This window comes from Nomascus leucogenys, chromosome 18 (genome assembly GCF_006542625.1).
Source record: "Nomascus leucogenys isolate Asia chromosome 18, Asia_NLE_v1, whole genome shotgun sequence".
NCBI lineage: Eukaryota > Metazoa > Chordata > Mammalia > Primates > Hylobatidae > Nomascus > Nomascus leucogenys.
The window spans coordinates 50,093,406-50,106,174 of record NC_044398.1 but is presented as its reverse complement, the minus strand read 5'-3'; the positions used below and the strand labels follow the sequence as shown (position 1 = coordinate 50,106,174).

General features: G+C 33.9%; 1 protein-coding gene across 7 annotated transcripts in view; it reads right to left on the bottom strand.

Annotated features, from left to right (window-relative positions):
* Nucleotides 1-12,769, bottom strand: part of ARHGAP12 (Rho GTPase activating protein 12) — a 128,937-nt gene that overhangs the window by 17,702 nt on the left and 98,466 nt on the right. For all 7 annotated transcript variants that reach the window (XM_003276000.3, XM_003276001.3, XM_003276002.3 and 4 more), the window contains 2 exons: nt 8,018-8,079; nt 2,293-2,374 (listed from right to left, as the gene is read on the bottom strand). In XM_003276000.3, the coding sequence (XP_003276048.1) occupies nt 2,293-2,374; nt 8,018-8,079 (144 nt within the window). The remainder of the gene's footprint in view (nt 1-2,292; nt 2,375-8,017; nt 8,080-12,769) is intronic.

Here is a 12,769-nt window from a genome sequence, read left to right as displayed (position 1 = left end):
TCTTGTATGTTTCTCTAAATTTTGATATTTATGAATATTGTTGGGTCATAATATATTATACACACTTATATGATTTTTAAATAATCTTACTTCCTTTTACTTAGGCCATTCAAATTAGTTCTCATTCCCTTAAATATGTAGCAATGGGGAAAACAAAACAGTCTGAGGTTTTAAAATTAGCCATAAAATACAAATTAAGAATTGACTGTACAACCAAGCATTTTACCACATCTTTAATCTTGTTTAGTCTTTACTGAGACTATAAAATGGTGTGGTTATGTTTTTTAAAATTATACCTATCTGAAATGATTATATTAATACTATATCAATAGTAATAAGATGTCATTTGAAAGGTAAAAATTAAAATAGTGATTCCCTGTAATTAAAAATTTATTGAGCATTCTAAAATTTCAAAATTGGCTAGCTCAGTAAATTTTAAACTATGTTTCAGCTATTGCCACATGGTAACAAAGTAATACAACATTGCCTGATAAACAGAAATACCTCACCTCTGTCAGTATTAGTTTTAATCATGAGTTCTGAGTCATGTGTAAGATCTTCTAGAGTGAAAACTTTAAACAAACAAACAAAAAGTAACCATCCTGTACTAATGATTATGTACTGGAAGGTACTCATTTAACATCTTTAAATTCAAAATAAGTTTTCGTTTCATTTAAATCACATACAAACCTGCCTACCTACAGGATGCTCTGTCTACTGGCTTCATCTGTACCTGCTACAACCTTCAATTTTTAAGTATCAGTAATTATCAAATAAGTGACCACTACCCAGCTTTCTTCAGATACTTTTTAAAATATGACTTATTAATCTCTTATTGCTTCCCCATTCCTTTTCTTTCATTCATTTTCTTCACTCAATTTGAAATAAAATTTGAGTCATAAATAGGAAGAAAGAAACAATTACACAGTCCTCTAGAAATGCATTAACGCAAAAGAGCCCCACATGTTTCACCTCGAGGAAAAGGAGAAAGACATAATTAATCCATTTACTTTAAGATATATCAAACCAAAATTTCAACACTTTCACAGGTCATTTCCACTGGAATGGCTGAACAGGGAGCAAATTAAAAGATTAGTAAAACAAAACGGAAGAAATGATCTAGAATGTTCACATCTGTGATCAATTCATGTGGATTTTTAGGTTTCCTCATCAGAGAAGCTGAGGACTAATGTGTTACGTGGCATTTGGGGTTCAGAACCACGTTGCATGGCTGCATTATAAATGTGGATGACTAAAATTTGCTTAAATTTTATAAATGGATTTTTCTTTCATCAAACGTAAGATCCATAGGTTTTGTATTAATTTTAAAGAAACTCATTAATTGTAATAAAATATTGGTTACGGTAGAATATGAGGTAGAACAAATACATTTAGAATAATTTCATTTTAAATTTTACTTGAGCATTAGCACTTTAAACTCAATTAACAAAAACTTTTAGAAATAGCCAGAGCATGGATTCTAGAGCCAAAAAGCCAAAGTTCTAAACCCAGATCTGCCACTTGGTAGCTGCAAGACCTTGAGCAAATTATTATACTTAACTGTGTTATACCTCATTTTCTCATCTATGAAGGGGGAAGGGCGAAATCAGAGCAATAGCTATCCCAGCGTTAAGGAGACAATATATACACAATCCTCTGCACTGAGAACATATGTGGGATACATAATGAGCATTCAAAAAATGTAGCTATTATATGTCACAAATTATAATTTTTAATGTTTGCATTACAAATAACTGAAGAGTAGAGTAATGATAGTAAGCACTCAAATATATAAAAAGCTTCAAAATCCCACAAGTAATGGTGACATTTCTTTTTCTTTTGAAAGCTGGCTGACAATCCAGACACTGACACCTGAATCACTGATTTGTAACCAATGGTCAGATCACAATTCAAGATACAGCTTGCCATATTACTGCTTATTTTCTGACTAAATATCTGAAATAGCAGAGTCACAAACACAGCAAAACTTTAACATCCTGAAAATGAATCAAGAAATGTATTTGCTCTATAATGCTCAAGTAATAAGCCCACTTTTCAGTTGAATGGATAAAACAGAATCTGTTGATTTTAATAATACCACTAATTAGACTGTCCTACTTAGTCCTCTTTTTCTCTCATAAGTTAAAACGAATCTTTAAGAAGATTTTATTTATTTTTATTTGCACATTAGCTGTAACTAAAAGGACTCTGGAAATTACCTCCTGAAATTCAGGTACAATACTATTTACATAATTTAAATGTATAAAATCTCCAAAGAGAAGAAATACTTACCCAACTTGTGCTACTTCCTTGAGTTTTGGTAAAAAGTAAAGATGAACCCTGCAACACCGCCCAAGAAGACAACCAGTTCTTTCTGTAATTATAAAGATGACCAATTAAAGCTCCAATCTCGAGTTCTTTCAGCCAAATTCAAAAAATTAAGACCCACTTAGCTCTTATCAATGTTATCTACGATTTACAGCCCTTGTTGACATTTTAATTGTTTTTATTGAGGATAGATACTAATGAAATTTACAGTCATTTTATGGTTCAAACCTGATCATGAAGGCCCCAAAACAAATGAAGTTAATCAGAGAAGTTATCAGAAATAACTATGAATGAATGATGCATGTAACTATGTTCACGTGAAATTAATACAGCACTTTGTGATCAAAGACACTATTTTAAAGTCACACAAATGGAATACTGTATTTGTCAAGAATTCTTACTCACAAGTAAAAATTAGACAAACACGCCTCCCTCACTCACCTAATTCTTTATACAGACTGTGTTACATTTCTTGGTGATCTGCCTTCCCCTAATTGGGCTGGAGTACTCAGGTAGTAGGTACTAGGTGCATTACAGGCATAAAATGAACTGTACACTGATAGACCACATGACATTTAAAAACAAAATGTTTCCTATATTACAAAAGCAACACATATATGGTACGCAAAAACTGAATACAAAAATGTGTAAGGGAAAGGGAATCCCATTTCTTCTTCAATCCATACTCTAGAGGTAACCAATGTTAAGACTTTGGTATAATATGGGGCTTTTAAAGAAACTGTACACTTATCTACTATCCTATCTCCAGATACAGAGGTACGCTTCACATAGCATATGTATTATCAGTTCACCCATTTAGAACTTTAAAGCTTTTGAATATTACATCCCAGCCAGATTCCCCTCAACTTCTCCCTTATCACATTAGAGATTTTTATGTAAATGTTTCTCTCTCATAGGAATTGTAAATTATTTGAAAAAAGAAGACAGTTTTTATTTTTTTAATCTACCTCAGGCCTAGCACAGTATTTTTCAAACAGCAGGTATGAATCAGTGTTTACAAGTAGGAAAATAAATTAAAATTACCCTATATAAGGACATAGTTGCTAGGAAGCTAAAATGAACGTCAAATCTGTCTATAGAAGTTATTTATTAAAGCTACCCTTATAGCCAAACATATGGCCAATTTTATAAAAACCTCTAGGCCGGGCGCGGTGGCTCACGCCTATAATCCCAGCACTTTGGGAGGCCAAGGCGGGTGGATCATGAGGTCAAGAGATCGAGACCATCCTGGCTAACATGGTGAAACCCCGTCTCTACGAAAAATACAAAAAATTAGCCAAGCGTGGTGGCGGGCACCTGCAGTCCCAGCTGCTTGGGAGGCTGAGGCAGGAGAATGGCATGAACCCAGGAGGCGGAGCTTGCAGTGAGCCAAGATCGAACCACTGCACTCCAGCCTGGGCGACAGAGTGAGACTCCGTTTCCCAAAAAAACAAAAAACCTCTAAAGGAGGTTTATTTTCTGTTTTCAGAATGTAGAATTTAATATCTATCAATAAGACTTACTTTTTTTTAATTACTTTTTTTTTTTTTTTTTTTTGAGACGGAGTCTCGCTCTGTCACCCAGCCTGGAGTGCAGTGGCGCGATCTCGGCTCACTGCAAGCTCCGCCTCCCGGGTTCACGCCATTCTCCTGCCTCAGCCTCCCGAGTAGCTGGGACTACAGGTACCCGCCACTATGCCCGGCTAATTTTTTTTTGTGTTTTTAGTAGAGACAGGGTTTCACCATGTTAGCCAGGATGGTCTCGATCTCCTGACCTTGTGATCCGCCCGCCTCAGCCTCTCAAAGTGCTGGGATTACAGGCGTGAGCCACCGCGCCCGGCCTTTTAATTACTTTTTATGTCTACTTGAATTTTATGGATTAAGAGAAGTGAAATAAATTACTACTAGTGAAATAAAGTTAATTACTACTAAGTTTCTATGTTTCCATTTATTTCCTGTATTTTGCTTATGTTTGTTAATGCTACTTTATTTGGTAATCGGTGATTCCTAATAATTACATCTTCACTGTAAGACTTCTCCACATGCTTTACCATTTTAAATACTACCTTCGTAATGCTTTATGCTCTCCCCCTAGGATGAACTTTGCTATTGATATCCCTAGTCTTGCTTTACTTTCTATACCTTTGACACACCTTATTGCTTTTTTTTTTCTTTTTTTCAATTTTTCTGAATCATCTTTAGGTGTTTCTTTTACACATAAAATTTAGTTAAGTTTTGCTTTTTTATGCTTCAGTCTGAGCACCTTTTTCTTTCAATAGATGAGTAGTCCATTTACATTTACTGATATTGATATTATAGATGGTGCTTTTTCTGTCATCATTATTTCATTTTCTGGATCTGAAGATATTTTGGAAGTATTTTAATTTTTTGTAAATTCATTTTATATTCTCAGTCTTCTATTTCTTTAGATATCATCTACTGACTCCCTACTATGAAAAATACTTAAATTAGCCTATTTCCACTTTAAGTAAGCTTTTTTAGTTCAATTTTCAAAATGAGAAAAACTGTAGAACTAGTAAATATATATCTGAGAACAAATAGTGAATATATAAGTAGTGAAATAATTATTATTGCCTCAAGGACTAAGCACTTGCGTGACTTAGTTGCAAGGTGAATTAGTCACATTTTTTTTTCCTGGAACCCCATTTTTTCTCCTGAAAAAACAACCGATGTACATATTATAGTTATTCGGACTTCGATATGTGGCAGGCAAACATTATATTAAAAATAAATGAAGTTTTCAAAGAAAACAAATATTATTTATAGACAACAAAAAATTAAAACTTTCAACATGAGGCTGGGCACAGTAGCTCACGACTGCAATCCTAGCACTTTGGGAGGCCGAGACAGGCGGATCACCTGAGGTCAGGAGTTCAAGACCAGCCTGGTCAAATGGTGAAACCCTGTCTCTACTAAAAATACAAAAATTAGCCGGCAGTAGTGGCACATGCCTGTAATCCCAGCTACTTGGGAGGCTGAGGCAGCAGAATTGCTTGAACCTGAGAGGCGGAGGTTGTTGCAGTGACCCAAGATCGCACCACTGCACTCCAGTCTGGGCGACAGAGCAAGACTCTGTCTCAAAAACAACAACAACGACAACAACAACAAAATTTTCAACATGAATGAAGCTCAAGGACATTATGCCAAGCAAAATAAACCAGTCACAAAAATCATACATATAACGTATCATTCCACTAATACAAAATATCTAAGGTAGTCAAAATCACAGAAACAGCAGAAAGGTTACCAAGGGCTGGGGGATGGAGAAAGAGGGAATTAGTAGGTATAGAGTTTCAGCGCTATGAGATGAAAAAGTTTTAGAGATCTGTTGCACAACCATGTGAATATACTTAACACCACTGAGATGTACACTTAAAAATGGTTAAGACAGCAAACGTATGTATTTTTTTACTACCATAAAAAAAACTGAAGCTTTCAAACAGAAAGTAGAATTTTGGAACACCTGGCATCTGCTACAATGGATTTGACAACTTCCCAATACTTTTCTGACAGTACTGATGTGTGATTCTTTGATATTATAATATAAAATGTGTAAACATTTGAGAAATGAGCAAAGTTAGTGAACTAGTATTTTACAAATGACCTACAAGATATTATAAAATTAAGCATGGGCAAAGATTCACTCAGGTGCAACAAAGACCAACGGCTTTTAATGTAACTGAGTATGAACCGTTCACTGGCAGTTTTTCAGAGTCTTCACTACAACTAACCCTCAACAAACTACCATTTGTAGAGTTTCGGAGCAGCAGGAAAATGCACAATTATCTGAACATATCTTAAAACATTCCTCCATTTTCCACCTTTAGCTGTGAAAAGGATTTTTTTCACATACTTTAAACAAAATAATACGTCACAACAGACTGCAAGCAGAGATGAAAATTCATCTGTTTTCCATTAAGTCAAATACTAAAGATTTACAAAAAATGTAAAACAATGCCTCTCTTCTCATGGAAATTTTTTGTCTTAGAAAACACAGTTTTTCTTCAAAAAAATATTTGTGTCAATTTGTAATAGGTATTTTTAAAAAAATTATCCTTAAAATTTGTTTTAATTTCTCATAGTATCTGTAGATATAACCTATAAGGTTATAGATATAGACCAAGGCTCTTTAGAATATTCAGTAATTTTTAAGCATTTAAAGGAGTCTTCAGACCAAAAAGTTTAAGAACCACTAATACATAGTAAATTAAAGATTTTGCTCAACTCCATGTAAATAAATTTGAAGATGACGGAATAGATGATTTCCTTAGGCAAATATAAATTGAAAAAAGTATTCCAAAAGAAGCAGAAAATCTAAAAGGCTACTATCATAGGAAAAACAACAAAAGCAAAGAAAGCAGCCCAAGAGCTATCTGCACTACATATTCCCAAAATGGAGAAAGAAAAATAAAGACTCAATTCACAACTGAATTCTACCAAAGAATAGTTTAAGGGATACATAATTGTAGTATTTATAAAGCTATTTCAGAGCACTTTAAAAAAAAAATCTAACTACCAAAGTCTGACAAAAAATAGTTCCATGAAAGCAAACCCAAAAAACTCAATTACATGTAAATTTAAAACTCTTTAAATGCAACTTATATTTCACAGAGTTAATTTCCTTAAATCACTAGGAGGTACTACACACTAACCAAAAAATCCAACAATCCAACAGAAAAACAGACAAAGGGTATAAAGAGACAATTCAACAAAAAGGAAATACCAACAGTTTATGTTACTGTAACCTATTAAAAAGGAATGCAAATAAAAATATCATTTTCTCTCTTCTCTCTCCTGGCAAAAATCAAAGAATTTAACAACATACTAAACTGGCGAAAGGTGTGCAGGAATGCACGGCTACTGGAGGCAGAAACGGATTCAATATCTTACAGTGCAATTTGGAACACTGTCGAAATGACTTTGCAAGTGGCCCAGCAATTCCACTTTTTATAAAATTTATTTTATGGGCAGATTTGCATACTTGCAAAATGAGTCATGCAAGATGCTAAATGTAATATTACATGTACTAGCAAAAATGATAAACAACTGACATGTCTACCAATAGACAAGTGTAGTTTAAAACTTGCAAATAAATAATGGGTAAATAAACTATATAGTACAGCCAAACAATATACAACTATGCAGTAGTTTAAAAACAATGTGGCAGCTCTACAAGCAAGAAGTGAAACCATCTCCAAGATAAACTGTGAAAAGATTATGTTTAGAAAATTAATCTCTATACATACAAACATATACATATATATCCTATCTCTGGAGGAAAGCACTAGAATTCAGAAGACTTAACACTGGTTGCCTCTGGGGAGGGGAAGTAATGCTGGCTGGGGGTTTGACTTTTCACTCAATACTTAGTCTACCTTTGTTTTTTACCATGTGCATTTATTGTTTACTGAAAAAAAATATTAAAGCAAATGCATCCTCAGAACCCTCTGCCTCATTACCTCTTAACTTAGTATTACTTAGGAAATATGTCAAGACAAAGGAAAATTTTCATAAATCTCATGACAATCTTACATATATGATTACACAGAAAACAAATGGTGAGAGATTCTTCAGAACCTATTGTTTATACTAAAATAATTATATTGAGAATTTTTAATTTATTTCAATCAGATGAATCATGTAAGAACATTGATGACTTGTGTACTTACCGAACCTTTTTCCCATTTTCAGCAATTTTTGTTACATTTAATAATCCATATTTCTCTTGATCCTATGGAACAGAGTAATACTGTTTATACATCACTTACATAGACAATGAGGTCCAAGTTCTTACATATGACTGAACCAACGTGGTCTCATTCTCTAAAAATTAGCTTAAAAGAAGAGTCAATGTGTAACATGCATAGTTCTAGAATATATTAACAATATAACTTTCCTAATACTTTTGTAGTTTTTTTCTTAATTTTATAATTAAACACTTCCTTTTCTCCTTAAGTCACAGCAGCTATTAGATACTTTGCTATCAAATTAGATTTCCATATGAACAAAGCAGCACTGAAAAATAATTTATGTCTTTCTATTCAAAGAAAGGAATACCATGCTATAAGGATAAATTCTACAAAAAAGGAATGATTTACTTTGCTGTTATTTTACAACTATATAATCTGAAAATTATTCAATATACTAACTCACTTTGTCAAAATGTAAAAATAGGGAGACCAAATACAGTGTCTGTATTTAATAAATTACTCAAAAGTTAACTGGTATCATGTACAGAACTTGCCTTAATGTAGCATAAAAAATTCAGCATGTGCTTCATTAAGCACATTATCAGATTGTGAGTTCCTCTCTAGACAAACTAGATTTATTAGCCAGCTGATGTCAAAAACAGTGACACAAGCTTTATCATCAAACCCTATGAAGGCAAAAGCCATTGTACTAAAGTTAATGCTATCTTAAAATTCTTCCAGATGGAAATCAAGAAGCACTTTCTCACTGCTTTAGTTTCCTAGAAGCAAATGAATTTAATTAAAATGAGCTGAGTCCATAGTAATCATTCAACATTACTAAGCATTATCTGTAGATGAGAGAACAGTCAATTTTAATTCAACTAAAGCACTCATACACACGCACTCTCTCTCTCTCACAAGGAAGAAATATCCCCAATTCTATTTAACTGATTACTCTGCTATATTTTCTCAATGTACTTTAATCAGAAAATATACATTTTTCTGCATGAGAGATAAACATAATATTGAGTATTTTTTTTACCAATGTCTGAAAGTTTCGTCTGGTCTGATAAAAACTGACATCTGTAGACAAAGCTGACAAACTGTTATGTCAATTTACATTTTTGGTATACTGGGGACTTGGGAAATAGCCTATATGAAGTTTTATTGTAATTTTTTCATAAAGCATAGCTTAAATCTCCTTAGATATGCAAGTTTGATATTGTTCGTAAGAACTATGTTGCTCCTCAACAAAAACATTAATAACACAATTTTAAGTATGTGTGAGATTGCTTTTTTTTCTTTTTCTCATAAACCCTTACATTGAGGGCTGACTTTCAACAGACCACAGCAAGGCAACTGCATAAGACGTTAAATAAGAACATTTTTAATTTGCTGCCTGCACCCCTCAAAAGCAGGGAGAAAACAAATCTTTCAATCATATGGGAACTAAGTAACAACATTAATCTGAGTGGATGGGCACTGATTACTTAAGCTAGGGAACTCAGCAGTTGGAAAGGCAGAGAGGTGGGAATTAAGCCCATTTAAAAAATGCCACAGCTGAATTTGTGTTATTAAAAAAAAAAAAAAAAAGTAGAGGTAGGAAGGAAACACAGGCATCGAAACAGGAAGAAAAATGGATGGCATAGCAGTAGTGATAGACAGCCTAAGCCTAAGGATGAGAGGGAGAGTCTAGATCAGGGATTCTCACCCAAATCAATGGATGGACTGAAACCGGCACATAACTGAGCATGTATATATTATGTATCACTCAAAGAAAAGGTCCAGAACTTTCACCAAATGGTCACAGGGATCAAGACCCAAGTACTAATGCTCTAAGTATTAATCACTCTAACTTGAACATAAAGAACAAAATTTGCTACACCCAAAACGTACAAAGAACAATTCCCATACAATGTGATACGTGCTATGAGAAAGCTATGCCTAACTCAACCTGGGAGAGAAAGAAATCAGACAGCCTCCTGGGGAACTTGATACTTGAACTAAGGAACAGGAGTCAGCTAGACTGAAACAGCAGGAGGTAAAAACAACCAACAGTGAAAGGCACAGGGGCTAAAGACAGCCTTTCATATTTGAAGGGCTTTAAATTCCCCCAAAGTATTGGGAGAGGTGGAGAAGTGGCAAGAAATGAGGTAGCAGAAAGAATGCACTAAGAAAGGGTAGCATGACCAGGAACCAACTAGAATACTATTTTAATCATTACTATAAGAGACGATAAAGACCTGAATGTGGTGGCAGTGACAGAGAAGAGGGGCCCAATTTGACAGATTCAGAAGACAAAATTGACAGGGACTTTTGTGAGGGTGGGAGCAAAGATCTTGGGGAAACTGTCAAGCTTGAGCAACGGGGTAGCTGGTAATATCTCCGCTTCAATGATACTTTAGGGCTTTTCCTGACCACTTTTAAGTAAATTTCTCACTATTTATGACTGCCTCAGTTTGTTTGCCTCATTGTACTTACTACAGACTAAATGTTTGTGTCCCCCAAAATTTGTATGTTGAAATCTAATCTCAAATGTAATGATACCTGGAGGTGGGGCCTTTAGGAGATGATCAGGTCATGAAGGCGAAGCCCACATGAATGTAATTAGTGCCCTTATAAAAGAGAACCCTTGTTATTTCTGCCATGTGAGGACACAGCAAAAAGGAACCATCTATGAACCAGGAAGGTGCCCTCACCAGACAGTGAATTTATCAGTGCCTTGATCTTGGACTCCTCAGCCACCAGAACAGTGAGAAATAAATTTCTGTTGTTTATAAGCCACTCAGTTTATATTTTTGATATACCAGCCCCAATGGACTAAGACACCCTTAATGCAAAGTACAATTGTGTATTTGTTATTACTTTTATTACTTCATTATCCACTCCATTAGGCCATAAGTTGGAACCACATCTGTTATGTTCATCAATAACCAGTGCCTAGTACTGTATCAAGCATGTAGTTGGTATTCAATACATATATGATGAAGTAATTTACCAATAAATTAACAGTAGTATAACAAGAAAAGAAATATGAGGGTCAATAACAGAGAAAATAAAGCTTTAACTTTTAAAATATCTAAGTTTTTGAATTTGACATAAAAATAGGCAGATGGGTAATATAGGTTTGGATACACAGGTAAGAGTTAGGAAAAACATTTAAGGCAGGGCACGGTGGCTCACGCCTGTAATCTCAGCACTTTGAGAGGCCAACGCAGGTGGATCACGAGGTCAGGAGTTCAAGACTAGTCTGGCTAAGATGGTAAAACCCCATCTCTACTAAAAATACAAAAATTAGCTGGGCATGGTGGCAGATGCTTCTAATTCCAGCTACTTGGGAGGCTGAGACACAGAATTGCTTGAACGTGGGAGGCAGAGGTTGCAGTGAGCCGAGATCGCACCACTGCACTCCAGCCTGGGTGACAGAGCGAGACTCTGTCTCAAAAAAAAAAAAAAAAAAGAAAAAAAATTTAAACAGATTTTTATTTCATACTATTTAGTATACTTTCTCTACATAATATGTGTCAAAACCAATGTTTGTGTGTTGCTTACTAAGAAAGCTTCATAAAAAATATCTTAAGTCCCATAAAATATATACAAACTTATACATGAATATTTGTTGGTCTAAGTATTTGATACTCTAAAAGAAACTTTATATTAAAAATAAGCAGGAATGCTTTAATAAGGACTAGCAAATTATGGTTAAATTGAGTAACAATATTATTCTATCCTAATAGGCAAGAAAACAATAAACTTCAAATTCTACTAGGTAATCTGGGAAAATTTCACAGGTTCATAATTACTTTGCGGGCTCCAGAGTTTCTAATCGATGTTGCATTCTTTTAGTAAAGTAGGTACTTCTCAATTTAGGCTAACAAGTGTGATATACCAAAATCAATACACCTGATCAAAATCCTTATCGTCAGTTAATTGTGTAATAATGAGATTTTTAAAATATAGAATAAGTAAACTTGCACAATTGTACCTACAGCGTTGAAAAAACACCACTGTAATGAAACATCCAGAATGGGTAAAATCCATACATAGAAACAGAATGCAGGCTAATGGTTATCAAGGGCATGGGACTGGGAAGGGTGAAATGTGGAGTGACTTTTAATGGGTATGGGTTTTATTTTGGGGTGATGAAATGTCCTACAACAGAGGTGATGGCTACACACATTGTAAATATATTAAATGCCACTGAATTGTACCCTTTAAAATGGTTACTGGTTAATTTTATATTACATAAGTTTTATCTCAATAAAAATAAATTTTTTAAAGAGCCAATGGTTATAAAAAGAATTAAACATTCATGTTTTTTAAAAAGGCCTTAGAATAGTAATATTCAATGAAAAAAATAAGCATCTTGTCCATTAATACTTCATTAAATTTTAAAATGCCTTTTTCTCTAAATTGATTAATGCATATTAATACCGTAAGTGGACATACAACATCAAAGCTCAAGTTTCTGAAATGCATATTCTGAAACTTTACTCAGTATTCAGTAGTTGGGAATTTTAAAATGCATATTCTCATAGGTACATTGGGACATATAAAGAATAGCTTCTTAGATCAGCCCACAAAAACCTATTTAATCCATATTATAGTCAAATTGTAGAAAAATATATTATTGACTTTTAAAAAATGTATATACTGCCTATTTCAAGCAGATTTAAAGGGACTACAAAAAGTAACAATCATTTAAAAATTAGAAGAGAAGAAAAAGTTAAC